Source organism: Stigmatopora argus, chromosome 12, assembly GCF_051989625.1.
Source record: "Stigmatopora argus isolate UIUO_Sarg chromosome 12, RoL_Sarg_1.0, whole genome shotgun sequence".
Classification (NCBI taxonomy): Eukaryota; Metazoa; Chordata; class Actinopteri; order Syngnathiformes; family Syngnathidae; genus Stigmatopora; species Stigmatopora argus.
The window spans coordinates 13,366,623-13,387,330 of NC_135398.1; the positions used below are offsets into that span (position 1 = coordinate 13,366,623).

General features: G+C 41.1%; 1 protein-coding gene and 1 pseudogene across 2 annotated transcripts; one reads left to right on the forward strand and one right to left on the reverse strand.

Moving 5' to 3' along the window:
- Positions 1–5,338: 5,338 nt before the first annotated feature.
- Positions 5,339–15,326, reverse strand: LOC144086120 (myosin-7-like; annotated as a pseudogene). Its single transcript, XR_013304356.1, has 8 exons — positions 15,168–15,326; positions 11,218–11,415; positions 10,812–11,077; positions 9,247–9,343; positions 8,409–8,504; positions 8,187–8,319; positions 5,879–5,934; positions 5,339–5,687 (listed from the first exon to the last, which is right to left on the reverse strand). The product of XR_013304356.1 is annotated as a myosin-7-like (transcript).
- Positions 15,327–17,945: 2,619 nt separating this feature from the next.
- On the forward strand, positions 17,946–20,567 carry fitm1l (fat storage inducing transmembrane protein 1, like). The gene is made up of 2 exons (XM_077615475.1): positions 17,946–18,124; positions 19,645–20,567. Exons 1-2 carry the CDS (start codon positions 17,946–17,948, stop codon positions 20,267–20,269), a joined length of 804 nt encoding a protein of 267 aa, XP_077471601.1. The 3' UTR covers positions 20,270–20,567.
- The last annotated feature ends 141 nt before the right edge of the window (positions 20,568–20,708 follow it).

Consider the following 20,708-nt stretch of genomic DNA (forward strand, 5'->3'; position numbering starts at 1 on the left):
ATATGAAGAAAATCTCCCATGTTGGTCAAGCTATGTGCATCAAGGCATCAATAATCGAACCAAATCGAATATCGATATACACTTTAACATGTCACTCTCTCCCCCACAAAACTGTGAGCTGATACTCATGAAGACTCAAACTTCAAATACAATCAGCAACTCATACGGTACACGTTTACTGGATGGAAACTGTAATCACCGTCCGTAACCGTCCATGCCAGCATAAGACATGTCACCCTTGTAGGGTCAAGTCTGTTGGAGTCCATACATAAAGGGTGGTTGAATGTAATATGGCTGCCGGTGTACTAAACAAGGGACCCCATGGCAGGCATCAGCTTTAAGAAGTGCTTGTAGATTGAGGTGGGATGAGAGGGGTGTAAGATGCGCCTCATGTAGGACTGCTTCGGTGGGGGTAGACCTGAGGTGGTGGGTTATGGCGCGGGCTGCTTCCAGTTGGGCAGTTTTGAGGGATTTGAGGTGAGTTTGGGCCAGCCAGGGGGCCCATGCCGGCGCTGCGTACTCTGCGAGACTTCTTTGGGTGACAATATACACCGTTCTAAGGTCGTTTGGTTGCCAACCCCAAGATGTGCCACTGAGTTTACGGAGATTTGTTCTTTTGGACATGGTTTGGAGGACTTTTTTCGCCTGCTCCGCAAACGTGAGTTGTTGGTCGTAGGTTACGCTAAGGAAAGTGGGGGTGGGGTTATGCTTGAGAGCGGCGCCATTTATTGAGATCTTTGGTTGCCATTTGGCCTCAGCTGAGTCCAGGCTGAAAAATGACGCCTCACACTTTGTGGTGTTAAGATTTAGGTGTGCCTCGGGACTCCACTTCCAGACTTTTTCAACCTCCGTTTGAAGTCTGCTTTCCACCTCCTCTTTGTTCCTACCCCGACAAGCAAGAGCCAGATCGTCTGCATAGGCGCTGACCAGGGTGGAATCGTTGAACTTGTCGAGGAGGTCATTGACATAGATGATGAATAGGAGGGGCGATAGGGGACCCCCAGGTCTGCCATTTTTTGTAAGTGACCTGTTCTCCATACCTGGTCGAATGCTTTGCTGAAGCCGAAGAAAGTTGCAAGCGTGCGTTGTCGTTGAGTCGACTGGAAGCCGTCACAGATAAACTGCGACAGTCGCAGGGCCTGGTCCGTCGTACTTCTTCCCTTTCGAAAACCGGCTTGCCAATGGCTGAGGGCTGTTTATCTTCCAACCACCAGGCGAGACGGTTCACGATGAGCCTTTCCATCGTTTTGCTAAACGTAGAGGTGAGGGCGAAGGGTCTGTAGTTCCCTACGTCCTTTGGTGACTTCCCTTTTTTGAGGAAAGGGATGATGGTGGCCACTCGCCAAGCTTGTGGACACCAGCCCTCTAGCCAGCAGGTGTTGACGATATGGAGTAGTTCAGGGAGGATGTTTGCTGGGAGATTTTTTAGAAGGTCCGGGGCTATGTCGTTGGGTCCAGCTGCCTTACCCGCTTTAAATTGGGACAGCGCTGTCTGCAGTTCAGTATCGGTGAACGGGAGCTCGAGGACTTGTCACGGTGAGCCAAGTAGTCTGCGGGTAACTGTACGTAGAGAATGCACTGCTCGTCTGCTCTGCTTGTCACGCTTGCATCCGCTGACCGAGGCATACTCCCTGATAAATGCTGTTGCCTTGGCTCTGTCACTCACGTACTCCTTGTTCTTATAGAGCAAGCCCTCTTTTGGTGTTGCCTCAATGGGTAAATGGTCACATGACATCAGTAGATTTCTGTGCAGAACTCTGGAACGCCCTTTACCTTTTTCTGGCCTGACTTCATAAATTAGTAGATCAGATCCCATCTGCCTCACCACTGTGTAAACTGTATCTTCCCAGAAGTCACTGAGTTTTCCAGGTCCTCCTCTTGGTGTCAGGTTTTTTATCAGGATGCGCTCTCCTGGTTGTAGCACGGAGCTCCTCACTTTGGTGTCATAATGCTTTTTACCTCGTTCTGCAGCTTTCTGTGCACTCTCGGTTGCAATGGCGATCGCCTCCTCCATCCCCCGTCTCCATTTCTCCACATAGTCCTGCTGACCATTTGTATCGGACTTGTTGCACAGCCCAAAGAGCATGTATACTGGAAGCCTCGGCAGTCTCCGAACAGTAGGTAAAATGGTGAATAACCCGTCACATCACAACAGGTACAGTTGTATGCATGCACAAGCTTGTTCAAAGACTCCTTCCAATTCGATTTCTGTGTCTCAGTCAGTGTTCTGAGCATCTGTAGTAATGTCCTGTTCATTCGTTCCACCTGACCATTACCGATCGGGTGATAAGGTGTTGTCCTGGATCCAGCCATGCCACTGAGTCTCTTCAACAGTTCGAACAACTGATTTTCAAATTCTCTTCCCTCATCATGGTGGGTATGTAAGGGGAACCCACATTTCAAGGCAAAGTCATTGAAGATTAGGTTTGCAGCAGCCTTTCCTGACTTGGAGGTGGTGGCATATGCTTGGACAAAACGTGTAAAGTGATCGACAATGACAGTCCATGCCAGCATAAGACATGTCACCCTTGTAGGCTCAAGTCTGTTGGAGTCCATACATAAAGGGTGGTTGAATGTAATATGGCTGCAGGTGTACTAAACAAGGGACCCCACGCTTCTGATGAGCTCTTCGGCCTTGTCTCTTTGGATGACGGTCGGCATTTGTTGAGACTGCAGTAAAGGCGGTTTGGATGGGGTGGGGTGGGGAGTGTATGTACAAGGGGTATGGCCTGACTTCATAAATTAGTGGATCAGATCCCATCTGCCTCACCACTGTGTAAACTGTATCTTCCCAGAAGTCACGGAGTTTTCCAGGTCCTCCTCTTGGTGTCAGGTTTTTTATCAGGATGCGCTCTCCTGGTTGTAGCACGGAGCTCCTCACTTTGGTGTCAGTGCTTTTTACCTCGTTCTGCAGCTTTCTGTGCACTCTCAGTTGCAATGGTGTACACCTCCATCCCCCGTCTCCATTTCTCCACAGTCCTGCTGACCATTTGTATCGGACTTGTTGCACAGTCCAAAGAGCATGTACACTGGAAGCCTCGGCAATCTCCGAACAGTAGGTAAAATGGTGAATAACCTGTCACATCACAACAGGTACAGTTGTATGCATGCACAAGCTTGTTCAAAGACTCCTTCCAATTCGATTTCTGTGTCTCCGTCAGTGTTCTGAGCATCTGTAGTAATGTCCTGTTCATTCGTACCAACTGACCATTACCCATCGGGTGATAAGGTGTTGTCCTGGATCCAGCCATGCCACTGAGTCTCTTCAACTGAGCGAACAACTGATTTTCAAATTCTCTTCCCTGATCATGGTGGGTATGTAAGGGGAACCCACATTTCAAGGCAAAGTCATTGAAGATAAGGATTGCAGCAGCCTTTCCTGACTTGGAGGTGGTGGCATATGGACAAAACGTGTAAAGTGATCGACAATGACGAGGATATATTCAAATCCGCCTTTGCATCGATCAAGATGAAGAAAGTCAATACAGACCAGCTCAAAGGGCTGTGTTGTCACAATATTTGTCAATGGCACTATCTGTTCATGGCATGTTTTTTTTGTTTTAGATAAGGGCAGTTTGGGTCACATAATGTTCAATATCAGACTGCATATACGGCCAGAAGAAACGATCATGCACAAGGGATACTGTGTGGTCGACACCCTGGTGCCCCATGTTATTATGTAACTCTTTCATTACTGTTCCTCGATATTGTTCTGGTAAGACTAACTGTTTACGGGTTGTGGTGGTTCTGTACAGAATCCCGTCACTGTCTGTTATCAGTTTGTCCCACTGCCTGAGCAAACATTTTGTCTTTGGGCTGAGCGACTTCAACTCCTCAACTGATGGCTTACAACCTGACAGTTTATAGTTCAACACAGGACGAATGAACAGGTCTGGTTGTTGTGCTTTCCTTACTTCTTCTTTTGGTATGGGGTTGATTGACGCAGCAGCTACATCTGACACTGAACAACACATCTGTAATGAAGACAGAATCAAAGGGGACATTTCCTGTACCTTGACTGCTTGGATCGTGGCAACGATGGCATCGGGTGGTATTTCCTCAGAACATTCTTTCATCAACGACTCAACATCCAGCGGCATTCTTGACAAAACATCGGTGTCATTTTTTTCCCTCCCGGGCCTATATTTTATTGTAAAGTGGAAATCAGCCAATTCTGCAACCCACCTGGAAGTGGTTGCATTTAGTTGTGCAGTGGATAGACTGTACGTGAGGTGCTAAATGAGAGAGATGCCCAAGGGATGGAGTCAGAGCACAGGCCACTGCCAGCTGATCAGAGACTTGAAGTGAAGGGCCCTGCTTCCGGACCAGTACAAGCAGAAGATGACAATCAGCTGGAGGAGCCTGGCCCATCTGTCGAGGACCTGCCCGGTGAGAGAACAAACCTGGCTGTTAAAGATCCTCGTGATGATCATTTATCAGAGACCTCTCTGCCAACCGGTGTGACTGAACCTGAGGTGTTGACTTACGAACGGCCAAGAAGGGAGAGACATCCACCACGATGCACGACCTACGATTAGCTTGGTGTCCCCTCCTGTTACAGCATCCAGCCAACACACCAGCTGCTACCTGCTTACCCTGCACCAGAAGTGGTCCCTTGTGTAGTTCACCTGCAGCCATATCATATTCAACCACCCTTTATGTATGGACTCCAACAGACTTGAGCCTACAAGGGTGACATGTCTTATGCTGGCATGGACTGTTACGGACAGTGATTACAGTTTCCAACCAGTAAACGTGTACCGTATGAGTTGTTGATTGTATTTGAACTGTGGCCCTTGCCGTCTGGAGTTTTCATGAGTATCAACTCACAGAAAAGGATGTGAAGTGACAAGTTCACAAGACTGTTCAGAATAACAACCAACAAGTGGAGAGATACTTGGTGTGCTGATGTCGAGACGTCATTTGTTTTGTGGGGGAAAGTGTGACATGTTAAAGTGTATATCAATATTCGATTATTGATGCCTTGTTGCGCATACCACTAGTTTTGACTGGATGTATATCGGTATTCGATTATAGATGCCTTGATGCGCATACCACTAGTTTTGAGTGGATGTATATCGGTATTCGATTATTGATGCCTTGATGCGCATACCACTAGTTTTGACTGGATGTATATCCGTATTCGATTATTGATGCCTTGATGCGCATACCACTAGTTTTGACTGGATGTATATCGGTATTCGATTATTGATGCCTTGATGCACATAGCTTGACCAACACGGGAGATTTTCTTCATATCAGTAAAGCTGGATTGAGGAAGCAACAACGAATCACTATTGTGATTATATCTCCCTGTGTTTCAAGGTATGCTGCATCAAGGCATCAATAATCGAATACCGATATACATCCAGTCAAAACTAGTGGTATGCGCATCAAGGCATCAATAATCGAATATCGATATACACTAATATGTCACATGATCGCACTGCTCCATTTTAAAATGCTGGATGACCTACCCAAACCAATCTCGATACCCACTTATTTTTTGGAAAAATAAATGTTCTTGAATTGTAAGCATGTGTTATTCTTCACATTTACCTAACAAAAAATGCAAGTAACATGTCAAGTTAAAAATATTCATTAACAGGAAAACATTTTAACTCTTGCACACTTAGGAGTTGCCATCACATTGAAGTGTTGATTGGTGTGACCAGTCTCTTCTCCACCTGCAGACATAAAATATTACAACAATGATAAATTAAATTTACTAACACATTTTTACACCCTTATAATTGCCGAATTAAAAAAAAAACTTACTACAATTAGAATTCTACAAAAAATAAAGTACTGCTCCAAAATCTAGTTTTAAGACAACATTAAATAAATTTTCCAATCTTAAAAATAAAATCCTTCTTACCTTAGGTGTCTGACCTCTCAATTTGCCAGCACAAGCCAGAGACCTGTGGACTTCACCTATATAAGAGGAAGAGTAGCAACTTAAGTTCAGTGAAATCTCACCATAGCAATATAATTCATAAAATAGATCATATTTAACATCAGTGTTACATAAGGTAATGTTTTAAGCTTTTATTTAAATTTGGATGAAAACTTGGATATTCTACAATAAACAAATACATTAACCTGCCAAAATTTTACATCAACTCACCTTTATTCCAGAATATTCAATAAGCCTACCATGCATGTCTTTGGAATGTGGGATGAAATCGAAGCAACTGGAAAAAACCCACGCAGGCCTCGGGAGAATATGCAAACTCTACACATTTGGACCGAGCTGGATTTGAACCCACATCCTACCCTGTGACGCCGAAGCGCTAACCACTCATTGATGCTTTTCTTTTTTAATGTGTTGCAGCTGTTTTATAGCCATAAAATAGTTATTGAGAGGGAGATTGATTCAGATGTAGCACTACTGAACATCTAAATGTGAAATGCACGGCCTGGGACTGATATCATCTAATAAACTGCAAATATGGCAAGAAAAAGCAAGAATACAAGGGTGGTATAATTTTTGATGAGCTTTAATTAGTGAAGACTATAACATATTTTAACCATATAATCTAATGATGACGTGTGAAGACTATAACATATTTTAACCATATAATCTAATGAAGACTGACATATTTTACTCATATATTTTATTACAGCTACTTCATCTTTATATATTATTATTGTATGATTAAACAATTATTTTTAACTCGATTACCACGCAAACGGAAGGTTCCCCTGTTAATGCTGTACAATAAACAAAAGCTCTCTGTCCAAAATCCTTGTGAGTGAATTACAGCCAGCAGAGATAAGGAGGCGAGCGGAGAAGAGCCTCAAGGCCGAGCCAAGCGGAGCGGAGGGAGATAAGGAACAATGCACCGCTGAAAATCCAAAAGAGGCACACTTCAAGACAGTTGTGTCAGCGAATGAATATTCATTTTTGTTTTAATATAACTGGGCAAACTCGGGTTTAGAGATTTGTCTCTCTCATCCTTCGCTGGGGCCAGAGACACTCAACGGGCTTATTACTTGGGAGGGAGACCCGGAGCTCTGTATGGAACAATTTATTGAGACTAAATCATCTGTGGAGTAACTCGCAAACCCTGGTCTCTTCCTTCGATGCTGAACACGCACAATTGTTAGACGGGATAAGACAGATTTAGGAATTGGAGTCAGGAGCTAAAACTTTACGTCTAACAGTAGTACCACTCGCCATAAATGATACAATGAAAATATGAGGTTTGTACAGTGGTGGACCGTCAGGGCCAGCAAGGCCTTCTCTGCTGGCCTAAAAAAATATCAGAATCACACACTGATGTTAATTATGTTTTGCCCATGAATACTTATTAAATAATTCCAAATGGTCTGTCAGCTTCCTTTCATTGCTTTTCACCTGGTTGTGCTACTTCCAGATGTGTATTTTCATATTTAAGCATCTAACCAATCAGATTTCAGCCATTATTTGTTGCCAGGGTCAGAAATCTGCCTTGAGGCCTTCACATTCTGTTCTGCAGGCTCTGCTGCATAAAACAAGTGTCGATAAAACTGTTGCTTTAACCAATCAGAGTTCGAGTTGGCGACACCAAGGCCTTCTCGCAGGCGTGGGTATACGTCATCGCTTTCACAAACTATGATTGGCTAGTGATAGAATGGACTAGCCAGAGCTACCAAACTGTATCTGGAGCGAGCTGCACAAGCAAATATATTGTTGTATTGATATAAAAGCGCTTTTGTCAACCTGCAATGGCTGAAGGAGGAGCCATTTTTCAAAGCCATTTTCAAGATGGACTTTTCAAGAAAAGCTGGACATCATAAAGAAAGGTCAGACAACTCCGAAGCAAGCAAGCCTATCACAACCAGGAACGAACATTTTCACCCCTAAATCGAATAAAAATGTATTATGCCAGAAATACGACCGGACAGGCTCGATGGCGATAGAAAAAAAGGAGGAAAGAAAGGAGGATGGATTTTGTGTACAGATAAAAAGGATTTTGGGTGAGTAAAATATGGCTATATTCCTAAATAATATTTAAATTGTATGAGGTTATTATTGATGCTTTTTATATGTGTCGCAGCTGTAGCTGCAGTAAAGGTTTTATAGCCATAAAATCGTTTTTGAGGGTTGGATTGATTCAGACATTAAATGCAGTCAGGAGAGCACAGCATGTGCAAATAAGAGAGCTTGTGTGTATCTACTGAAAGGTGCCCCACGCTCTGACCTTGCAGCCATCATCACGGCTTTTGGCACGCAGCTTGTTGACCTGAGACAGCTATGTTAGCACCCTCTTCCGCCTCGTCTAGTTCATGCTGTATCTTCCGGAACTTTCCCAGATGAACGTTAGCCTGCTCCTCCTGTTTAAAATTAGAGTTTTAAAAAAAATGAAAGATTTTTGGGGGGATTTTTTTTAATATATTCTTATTAATTCATAATTCAAACGTACAGCCTCCTGTGCGGATCTCTAGTAGGATTTAACTTTAAGTTGCAGCTTGTCCACCAAATCTTGGAGACGAGAAAGGTTTTTGCGGTCTTCCTCAGTCTGTCAAAATCAAAAGTTACATACTACTACCATATTTATTTGAGTATAAAGTGCACTCGTGTATAACGTGCCCCCATAATTTGTGACTAAAAATTGGTCTTCATTTTTTTTTAGTTTTTCTCAGCTCACACCAAGGATTGCACCGGAACTGGTAACTGGCAAATGATGAACACATGTCGCCATGACAAAACATTTATTCACAACATATGGTACGGAAACCTTGTAATATAAACTACATACTACCAATATGAACACAATTGTCAAATGGAATGTACAACTTTAAACCCTTGAAGTCTAATTCATCATCATCATAAGATTTAAAAAAATTCAAAGTCTGATTCATCAACATCAGATTCAGCAAATAATTGATTCCATTCTTCTTGAGCGAGGATAGCACTTCCTGGGCAGACTCGTTTCCCTGGAGCAACTTAAAAAAAAAAAAAAAAAAAAAAAAAAAACCTACTGTTACCCTATAAACATGCCGAAGGCTATTTGGAGGGCTGGCTTTTGTAAAAGAAGGTAAATGTCGACATCTGGCGGACAAAGACAAATGTTCTACGTCTCCCATTATACCTAATAGCTGCAGAGGGGGCTTTTTCACCGGCAGAAACGAATGTTTCGCCGGGATTCATGTATAACGCTGCTTCAGTTTTTTGGTACAAAAATGTTGCGCCTTATGCTCAAATAATACGGTAGTTAAAAAAAAGTTTGGTATCCATGTGGAAAAGATTTAGGATCAAACCTGGTAGGTGAGTTCCTTGATACGACGTTCATATTTCTGGACACCCTTTACAGCTTCTCTTCTGTCGCATTTCCACCTCACTCTCCAGCTCTTTGACCTAATAAAAAACATTTTTAAAATTTCTCTAATATGAAAACAACTTTTAAAAATTATTTTGCTACATAATAGTGTATCCCAGACAACTATTAATGCTACTATTCTCCCCAGCTAGGTTATTTTAGCATTAGCATTCCAGGATGACATTTCGATACTACAGTTACAATAGAATTGCATGCTCAAAATTCACTAAACTTAACTGGGGTTTACCTTTGGCCAATGTTCAGCATACGATCCTAGTTAAATTAAGAACCATTTTCCATCTATCCAATTTCAAAACTGCTTGTCCTTGTCAGAGTCGTGGGGTGCTGAAGTCAATACAGCTGACTTTGGGTTAAAGTCAGACTAAACCCTAAACTAGTCTACAGTCAGAAATCGGGCATACCCAGACAGACAACCATTGCCACTTACAATCACACCACCACCAAGTCGGAATCAATCTCACGCTGCCTTATTAAAAAAAAAGTCTCCATATACTCCTGTTTCAAAAAAATGTTTTGAAATGGAGGGATCGTGAGGTTTTGAAAGGGTTATCATATCGTATGGCATTGTCGAATGTAAATAAAGCACAATCAAAGTACACCCACATTACAATTTACCATTTTGATATTTTTTTTTGCTAAGTATTTTTCACATCTGTCACGATATCTTTAACTCGGATTGTTATTAGTGGCAATGGCGACATTTCAAAGCAGATTTAAAAGTATTTAGAATCCAGTTGCAGGTGTTTATTTTTATACTAGCAGTAAGGCAAGTCACATTTATTTATATAGACTATAATTAGAACAAATGTATTCAATCGCTTTAACAAACAGTTGCGACATTCCCGCATCTGAAACTCCAAAATAGGAAGGAAAAAGCACTCCAGTGAAAAATATATGAAATGCAGATGAATATCTATTTTAGGTGAGTAAAAAAAGAAATTGTTCTCTAAAGTAAGATAGTCAATGTCTATATTTTGAACAGCTTTTGTAACTGATTAGAATAATAACGCAGACATTCATATTCATTCATTCATTTTCTGAACGGCTTCATCTTCACTAAGGTCGCGGGGGGGGGGGGGGGGGGGGGTAGTTGCTGGAGCCTATCCCAGCTGACGAGGCAGGGGACACCCGGAATTGGTGGCCAGCCAATCGCAGGGCAAAAGGAGACAAACAACCATTGAGGCTCACACTCTTACCTAGGAACAAATTAGTGTCCAATCAGCCTACCATGCAAGTTTTGGGAATGTGGGAGGAAACCGGAGTACCCGGAGAAAACCCACACAGGAGAACATGCAAACTCCACACAGGTGGACCAACCTGGATTTGAACCCAGGACCCCCACTTTGTTTTGTTCTAAGTAGTTACAATCAGCAGCAAAAGGAACATGGAAAATTAGCCACCAACCAAAATACATGCTAAGAGCTAAAATGAAATGCGGAATGCTCCAACATACCCTGGTCTCAAGCTTCTGCATTTGCTTCTTACCTCCTTTAAGTGCAATTTGTTCCGCTTCATCCAAGCGGTGCTGTAGGTCTTTGATGGTTTGTTCCATGTTCTTCTTCATGCGTTCCAGGTGAGCACTGGTGTATTGTTCTTTTTTTCAGCTCTCCTGCCATCATGGCAGCATCTGTGATGGGCTTCTTGGCCTTCTCCTCAGCATTCCTACATTCTTGGACCGCATCTTCCACTTCTGTCTGGAGCTGGGAAGTGTCTGCATCTAGTTTTTTCTTTTGGTTTATCAGAGCAGTGTTCTAGATTGCACAAGACATTTTATATCAGTATATATTGTATGGATTTATTCGAAGCTTTGGATACTGCATAGAGTAATTGTAGGCAAGTGTAATACATCTGCAAATAAACTTTTAAGCATGCAATACTAATATTTTCTTACCTGTGAGTGCAGTAGCTGCACCCTCTCGGTAACATCTAGCAACTCTTGTTCAGCATGTTTGCGAATTATTTCCGTTTGTTCGAGAGCAGATCTCAGTTCTTCCAGCTCAGCCTGAATGAGGTTGTTACGTCTCTCCACAATGGAAATGTTCTCTTTTATATCGTCACGGACAGACTCATCCATCTGAAGTTGGCAATCCTTCATAGGATGACATCAACCATATTCATTTTAGCAACCACTCTCTATTCATTCATGAATTTTTCGAAACCACTTATCCTCACTAGGGTCACGGGGTGCTGGGGCCTATGCCAGCTAACTAACTGGCCAGCCAATCATAAGAAGACAGACAACCATTCACACAAACACTCATACTTAGTAGCAATTTAGACTGTTCAACCAGAATACCCTCCATGCTTTTGGGATGTAGGAGTACCCGGAGAAATCCCACGCAATCGTGGGGAGAACACGCAAACTTCACACAGTAAGAACCCACCTGTAATCGAACCCTTAACCCCAGTACTGTGAGGCCAACGTGCTAACCACTCTATCACCGAGCCAACCTAACCAGTTTCTAATATACTTTAAATTTAAAGGATATTGTGTTTTTTTGGTGATTTTTTTAAGTACCTTGAGATGTACATGAACAGATTTGAGTTGCTTCTGCACCATGCATGGTAGGCTGATTGGACACTCTAAATTGCCCTTAGGTTTGAGTGTGAGCGTGAATGGTTGTCTGTCTGCTTGTGCTCTGCGATTGGTGGCCACCGATTCAGGGTGTCTCCGCAGCTGGGATAGGCTCCAGCAGCCCCGCAACCCCAGTGAGGATAAAGCGGTTCAGAAAATGAATGAATGCATGAATATTTAATTAATATATTTTGAAACAAAAGTGATGTTTGTTTTACAATTGCCATTTGTAACTTTTTCCCGCTAGTCATTTTTGTGACCTATTTTTGGCTCTACATCATGGAACATATTCAGCAGACGGAGCCAATATCCAAAAGACGGAGCCAATTTTGATTCACCAGGCAGCTGCCTGTGTTGCCAGTCAATGGTTTCGTAGGATTAGTCAAGATTAAAGTGCTGACAGCTGCTTTGACCAAAGCGCTACACAGGATTCTTAATAGACCTGCGTACATAATTTTCATTTGTATATATTTTAATACAGTAATGAATAAACAATGATTTAAACCCACGTGTGTTTTCTGACCAAAGACAAAGTAGCAGCTTTCATTAATACATACTGTATGAATCCAGGGTTGTGGTAAAAGGCTAAACTATGAAAACTTTGCTCAAAACATGGTTTAAGTTGCCTCATTTCAAACGTGTTGGCCAACCCTGCCAACTACCACTCATCAGCATACATGCCCCCTTTTTACATCCACTCTCACTCCCCATGACATTGTTGGAGGGGTATGTAAGTGGTCATGTGGAGAGTCAACTCTTTGACAACAGACCACTGGGGGGAAAAAAGGGTAGCAGTCAAGTACCTAAATAAATTGCTCATTACTCATCAACCATAAATACCAAGTTTAAAAGAGCTATTAACCTATTAAAATATCAAGATGTACATTGGATGTTATATTATAATACAAATTATTTGTTGGTACATTTTGTTATGTTATAAAATATGTTGAGTTCTGCCTATATCTATATCTATGTCTATGTCTATATCTATATCTATATCTATATCTAGATATATATAAATAGATATAGATATTGTTGGGTTTCATTCTGGGATGTTACTATATGTTCATTTGGAATTAATGGAATAAAGCTGAAAGGAAGTTTTATTAAGGGGATCATGTGCAAATTTATAATATAGGGGGGAATGTTGGAGTAATCATTATTATAAATGTGTTTGCAATGAATATAAAGCCTTATAATATACATGCTTACTATATTAATCAATATATTTGCTTATTAGGAATAGTAATGCTCATCCTAAATGTTTAACTATATTAAACAATATATATATATATATATATATATATATATATATATATATATATATATATATATATATATATATATATATATATATATATATATATATATATATATATATATATATATATATATATATATATATATATATATATATATATATATATATATATATATATATATATATATATATATATATATATATATATATATATATATATATATATATATATATATATATATATATATATATATATATATGTGTGTGTGTGTTGATTGCTTTTATGTTAGAGTTAGAATTAATATGTGCTTTCAACGAAGACAAACGCTTACTACAAGGTCACTCTCCAAGACAGCTAGAGATACAAGTTCGCAATGACTTGATACACTGAGTCCTTGCTCCGAGGACTGATTACTGGAAGATACGCCTCAACCCTTTCCCCAGATACAAGTTCGCAATGAAGATCTGTGAAGGATGCTTAAATTGTTGTTGATTCAGCGGATGGCTATCAATCAACTCGCATATTGTTTTTCCTTTGTGACGCTTGACATGGAATTGTTTTGTTTCTTGCTTACGCAATTGGATCGATTACTCGCATATAGTTTTAATTTGTGACGCTAGGTTGACGCTAGGTTTGCTTGATTATGGAATTGTTTTGTTTCTTGCTTACGCAATTGGAATCGATAACCTTGTAATTGTTTTGATTTGAAGCCTTAAATGGGCAGGACATAATGCCGCTCTTTAGAATAATCTTGACCGGACGAGCGGCTGGATGTATTCTCTTCTTGCAAGAATTAAATGGTAATGTGACTACAGATGCCTTTTTTATTGAAAGCTGAATTGGAAATACCTAAGGATAAACCTACAATTGGATAAACCTAACAGATATATATTAGGGTCAAAGGTTCGATCCCAGGTTGGTCCACACTCTGGAGTTTGCATATTCTCCCCAGGCTTGCGTGGGTTTCCTTCGGGTACTCCAGTTGCCTCCCACATTCCAAAAACATGCATGGTAGGCTGATTGGACATTCTAAATTGCCCCTAGGTATGAGTGTGAACTTGAATGGTTGTCTGCGATTGGCTGGCCGATTCAGGTTGTTTTCCCCACCGGTTGCCCATAGTAAGATGGGATAGGCTCCAGCACCCCCTGGGACCCTTGTGAAGAAAAGCAGTTCAGAAAATGAATGAATTTCACATTATCGTCCAGAACCTACAGGCAACAGTAAATCCTCAATTCATTAATCCAAATCAGTATTTCCCAACCTTATTCGAGCAGTGGCACTCTTTTTGCATTGAAAAAAATATCAAGGCAAACCAGCATCTGAAAATCTTCAAATTTTAGACTATGTCGCCCATTTCAACAATAAGGCCGTTCTCATCAAAGTTTTATCAACAGGAATCAAATAAAACTTATTCCAAAATCTAATTTTTCACAGAGACCCAATGTCACCAAAAGTTAATGTCTGCGGACCCCGCACAACTTCCGGTTCGAGTGATATAAAAAAAAGTTAATTTTAATCTCATAGCTTTATGACTTTTCCTCCCAATATTACTTAAATCTCATAATATTACACGTGAAAAGCTGTTGTGCTCACACGGTGAAGCCAAACAACTTCCGGTTCACGTTACAGAAAAAATAAGCAACAAAATGACTGTTTTACGATTTGAATCTATTATTTAATGTTCGCCACGTTTTGACTTTAACGCTGTAATAGTTCAATTTTAATCTAGTAATATTAAGATTTCTCTCTCTGAATATTACAATTTACGATTTGTTGTAATTTCCCACATGTGATGGTTACATGCTGGTTGAGAATCACTGATTTAAACAATCAACCCCGAGACAAAAATATAAATTAAAAAACGGCTCTGAGGATCAATGTATAAACATTTTCAGAATACAGCTTTGTCATTCATCTTCTGTCCGCCCCCAGAATAGAACTACCGAATTTAATTATCATACGTCCACAAATAACAAAGAAGTAGTTTTAATTATTGTCCTCACCAACAAGAACAAAAAGATGGGGAAAAGCGGCTGAGACTTGATCCGGGTGGTCAAAACTTGTTTAGCTGTTTGTTTGTCAATGTCTGCCTTGTCCTTTTGATTGTTCATTATTTTCACCTGTTGTCTCAGCCTCTCTGCTACGTCAGATGTCACCCACCTGTTTTCTATGTCTCGTTAACCTAAGTCAGTGTATTCAACTTCCCTCAGTTTGTTCAGTTCTTGTTGCGTCATTGTCTAGTTCAGGGTTGGCGAATACGTGGCTCTCGAGCCGCATGCGGCTCCCAGCCAATATGAATGTGACTCTTTTCTTCTTATTGTATTTTGTACACACTATGGCTCTTTGCCTCGTTTCATGTGTCTAAGTTTGCCACCCTTGGATTAGTGTATATGTACATTTTTCATGTTTGTTTTCTTTATAATATATAAAACCCTTATTATAATATATTTATTGAATTGAATTACATGCTTTTATTCTCATTATACAAGTATAATGAGAATTAAAGCTTCACCACGAAGTGCACAAATAGCAACAACAAATTGACAAATAAATAATCAAAGAATAACAATAACTAATAGATAAATAATCAATAAATCAGTAAACAATAAATAAGTAGTTAATATAATATAAGTAGCCCGTGGCCCGGCAGATGAGTGGTTAGGGCGTCGGCCTCACAGTTCTGGGGTCCTGGGTTCAAATCCAGGTCGTTCCACCTGTGTGGAGTTTGCATGTTCTCCCATGCCTGCGTGGGTTTCCTCCTGGTACTCAGGTTTCCTCCCACATTCCAAAAACATGCATGGTAGGCTGATTGGACACTCTAAATTGCCCCTAGGTATGAGTGTGAGAGTGAATGGTTGTCTGTCTCCTGCCCCCGGCCCGAAGTCAGCTGGGATAGGCTCCAGCACCCCCGCGACCCTAGTGAGGATAAACCGGTTCAGAAAATGAATGAAGTAATATATTAAGTAGGTACACCATAAATACGTGGGGAAGTGCACAAATAACTGCAACAAACAAAAAAGAAGAGATAAATAATCAATAAATATATAAGTAATAAATAAATAAATAGTCAACATAATAAATAAGTACATAGTAGTGGTTAGATGTGGTCCAACTTTGAAATGGGCTTGATATGAGGTGGGGAACCATACATCACAAATAGTGTGTCCAAAATATAATTTGAACTCCAAAGGAAGATGGAGTGGTACAACAGAAGTGCACACAGGGGGGCGCTCTTGATCTTTTTCAATTTCTTACTCAGTTCAGTGTGGTGCGCTAAACTACTTTCTGTACTTCAAAAGTCCTCAGGTCTTGATCTACTTCATATTGAAACCATACTCTAAAAACTATTGACGGTTTAGAGTCTTAAATCAACCAAACATGCATAGAATCTCATTCTCTGAACTGCTTTATCCTCACTAGGCTCGCGTGGGGTGCTGGAGCCTATCCCAGCTGACTTTGGGCCAAAGGCGGGGGACACCCTGAATTGCTGGCCAGCCAATCGCAGGGCACAAGGAGACAAACACGCTCACACTCATACATATGGGCAATTTAGATAGTCCAATCATCCTACCATGCATGTCTTTGGAATGTGGGAGGAAACCGGAGTACCCAGAGAAAACCCACGCAGGCCCGGGGAGAACATGCAAATTCCACACAGATGGACCAAGCTGGATTTGAACCCAGGTCTCCCACTGTGAATCCTTATAAAATGTGTGAGGGAAATCCAGATCATAATCATTTAATTGAATGCTTTTATCACTATATGATGGTTGTTCATCTCCTTGTGCCCGCTGTGATTGGCTAGCCACTGATTCAGGGTGTCCCCCGCCTCTGGCCCGGAGTCAGCTGGGATAGGTTCCAGCACCCCCTGCCACCCTAATGAGAATAAAGCGGTTCAGAAAATGAGATAAGATGAATATTCATTTCATTTTGCCACCCTCAAGGAGATATAGATGGAGTGTAACAGCTGTTAAGCTTTAGCCTGGATCTAGTGAAAAGGTTAGCACTATTAATATACACATGCGTGCACACGTAACTACACAAACACAGGGAATTTATCTTTTGAATTGCTTATAGTACTGCAATATAATTTATATATGCCATGTTTTAATTCACAATTTAGTGTGTTCTTTTGGTATGTCATTATGAAAACATTATCACGGCCAGGTCTGGAACATGTCCTCTACTATTTATACATTAGTGTCTGTAGAGGGTGGGTGAAGAACTGTCAGGGGGAAGTTCGCTGCAGACTGTGGGGAGTTTTGAGCCCCGAATAGCCATCGTAGAGGACATGTTCCAGCCATCGAATAGCCGTTGATGTGTGAGAAAATTGCTGTACAAAGTCAAAAGTGTTCAGCAGCTCTTGTTTCTTCTGCCTGCTCTTCAAACCGCTCAAAGACGATCTATACTGTCGTGACTCAGACCTTCTTAACATGAGTGAAGAATTTCACGGCTGGATTTAAACGGCAGGCACATATTTGGAGATTGAAATGCCAGTTGGCAGAGCAGTTGAAGTTATTCCTCATGGAGGCAGCTAACTGAATCTGGGGAGCGTCAAACTTTGCAGCATTTGGATTTGGTCTGTATGAATGTAGCAAGGAATTATGGTCTTAGTTCAAATTGGATTGTATGTGTATACTGTTAATTATTCTTTCTACTGGAAATAATTAGTGTCTTTACATCAGGGGGATTCAATACTGGATTCAGATCTTCCATGCTGATTGGACTTGAGAAGGAAACAGACAGTATCCCGAGACCAGGTCAGAGCTTGTCTTGACAAGATGATCCTGAACACAATGCTGGTGGTCCTGACGGACCTGGCCGCCCATCTGCTTGGGAACATTTCATTCCGTCGTCACTTCCACCTCATGTTGTCTGCCACTCTCTTGTTCGGGCCAGTGCTCAGTCTCTGGGTGTCCCAGCACAGTGTCTTTGCCAAAAGAAGCCACTTCCTGTACAGGTGAGCCATCTTCCTGTTTACTTCAGTGTGTTGGACTCTGCTATGAATGCCTTGATTGATTTACTGCTTGGATTTATAACATGTATTCATAGATTAGATCAGATTAGATCAAAACACATTACATCAGACTAGATCACATTAGATCCGACTAGATCGCATTAGATCCGACTAGATCGCATTAGATCCGACTAGATCGCATTAGATCCGACTCGATCGCATTAGATCCGACTCGATCACATTAGATCCGACTCGATCACATTAGATCCGACTCGATCACATTAGCTCCGACTAGATCACATTAGACCAGACTAGATCACATTAGACTAGACTAGATCACATTAGACCAGACTAGATCACATTAGACCAGACTAGATCACATTAGATCAGACTAGATCATATTAGATCAGACTAGATCACATTAGATTAGACTAGATCACATTAGATCAGAGTAGATCACATTAGATCAGAGTAGATCACATTAGATCAGAGTAGATCACATTAGATCTGATCAGACATATTTAGAGACACCTGTTTTAATCAAATCAAAAGTCTTTATTGTCATCATACACAGCTGCGTATAACGAAATTGGTGATTTAGATTAGATTAGATGAAACTTTATTCATCCTGTACTCGGGAAATTCACTTTGTTGCAGTAGCAAGAAGGTGAAAATACAGACACAGGAAAAGACATTGTAGACCTAAATAAAATAGATAAATACAAGTAAATAAATAAATAAGAATTGAAGCTGTCTATGTATTACCCCGATATTGTGTGCTGGGATGATTACAGAAATACTTGGTTATGTTGTGTCTCTGGTCACTTTTGGTATACATATCCTTTGACTAGTTGCGCTCCAGTCCCAATTTACCCCAAGATGCATGTCTTTGGAATGTAGCGGATGGCATAATAGTAGTTCAATAAACACCAACAATCATAGGGATCATGTTGAAGGACAGAGGAAATATTTGAAGATTGAACCTTAGAGGGAGATGTACTTAGTGGTGGTCCAAGACCAAATGACAGAATGGGTGAGATTGCCATTTTACTACTCTATAATTTGATTGGCTCAAACTCATTCTGGCACATATGTTAATGCCACCATGTTGAAGTGGATCCGATTCAGCACAATCGAATCCAAATCAAGGTATATATGTAAAACATTGAATAATACGTCATCATTTACATGGGGCGTAGTGTTAAAAAGCATGGTTTCATTCTAATGTATAAAATGTTTTAGCGACAAATTTGTTGAAAAAAAACATTAAGACTGCTTTGGGCGACATTGAACTGACTGAGTGCACAATATCTTATTAAATGAGTCAAAAGGCCTTGAATCGAATCGGGCAGACGTAAATCGACAACTTTCACGTCATTGTCCAAAGAATTTGTCATGATTTACACCCATTGTTCCCAGTGTTGGGAATTTCCATGGCCTTAACTAACTAGGTATCTACCTTGCTGGAATGTAGAGACTAATTTATTAAAATTATCGTTACCTAATAATTGTTTTTCTTCCAGGATGTTTTTGCGATCTGGTTGGGGATGGACATGCATCTTTGTTGGCTCCTTTGTCTTCCTACTGTCCTTCTGCACCCGTCGTTCTTTCTCACTGTCCTTCCGTCATCTCTCTCGGCTTGGAGTCGCCGGTGGACTTTGGTTCGCCTTCCGCAAACTTCTTGACATTCTCGAGAACGCTACTGGCAGCTGCTATGAGCCCTTACCGGGCAGCCCGGAGATCAACAACAGCCAGCCTCTGTTGGTGTTGCGAGAAGGTGAGAGCAAGGCAGAATGCCTCAGAGCTGGGATGCTGTGGAGAGGATACGAGGTTTCAGAGGACGTCTTCCTCCTGTGTCTGTGCTGCCTGTTGCTTGCTGAGGAGACCGCTGTGTTTGGGCCATATCTGAGCCTCGGTGGATTTTCCGATGCCCCGTTGAGGATTCTCTTCCTTTTCTGTGTTCTCCTGCTCAGCCTCTGGCTATTCCTGCTTCTCTGTCTCCTTGCCTACTTTCCTCAGTTCCCCACCCAGCTGCTAGGAGGCGCACTAGGTTGTTTGAGTTGGAGGGGATTGTATCAAGGATGGTACTGCCAAAGTCCCTGCTGGTACTGCCCTGGAAAACCCGGACTTGGAATCCTCAAAAACTAAGACTGATATGGCACACAGATGTTGGAGTAATAGCACATAGTATCACCAAGTTCCTTTTGGTGATGCTTTATTAGTGTGTATGAGGTTCCTATCCATGAAAGGGCTTTTGAAGAAGAAAGGTCACAGAAAAGTAAGACACAATGCTACAACAAATACTCAAGATTGTCAAATAGGGTGGATTTCTAAACTAAAAATATTTACAAAATTGTTAATCTATAGCATTATGGACTACAGTAATCCCTCGAATATCGTGGTTAATGTAGACTAGACATGGCCGCGATAATCGAAAAATCGTGAAGTAGGGTCACCCAAAAAAATTCTTCAGTGCTGAGTCCGAGTACCAAGAGTGGCTTGCGCTTGCGAGTTTCAGCGGATTTCACATTTTTATGAATTTAAAAATATATATATAATAATTAATAGCAGAAAACATCGCAAAGTA

Bases quoted from the DNA above. Each gene is read 5' to 3' on its own strand.
- fitm1l (XM_077615475.1), top strand. From the start codon at position 17,946: ATGATCCTGAACACAATGCTGGTGGTCCTGACGGACCTGGCCGCCCAT. The intron at 18,125-19,644 runs GTGAGCCATCTT...TTTTTCTTCCAG, and splicing joins AGAAGCCACTTCCTGTACAG to GATGTTTTTGCGATCTGGTT.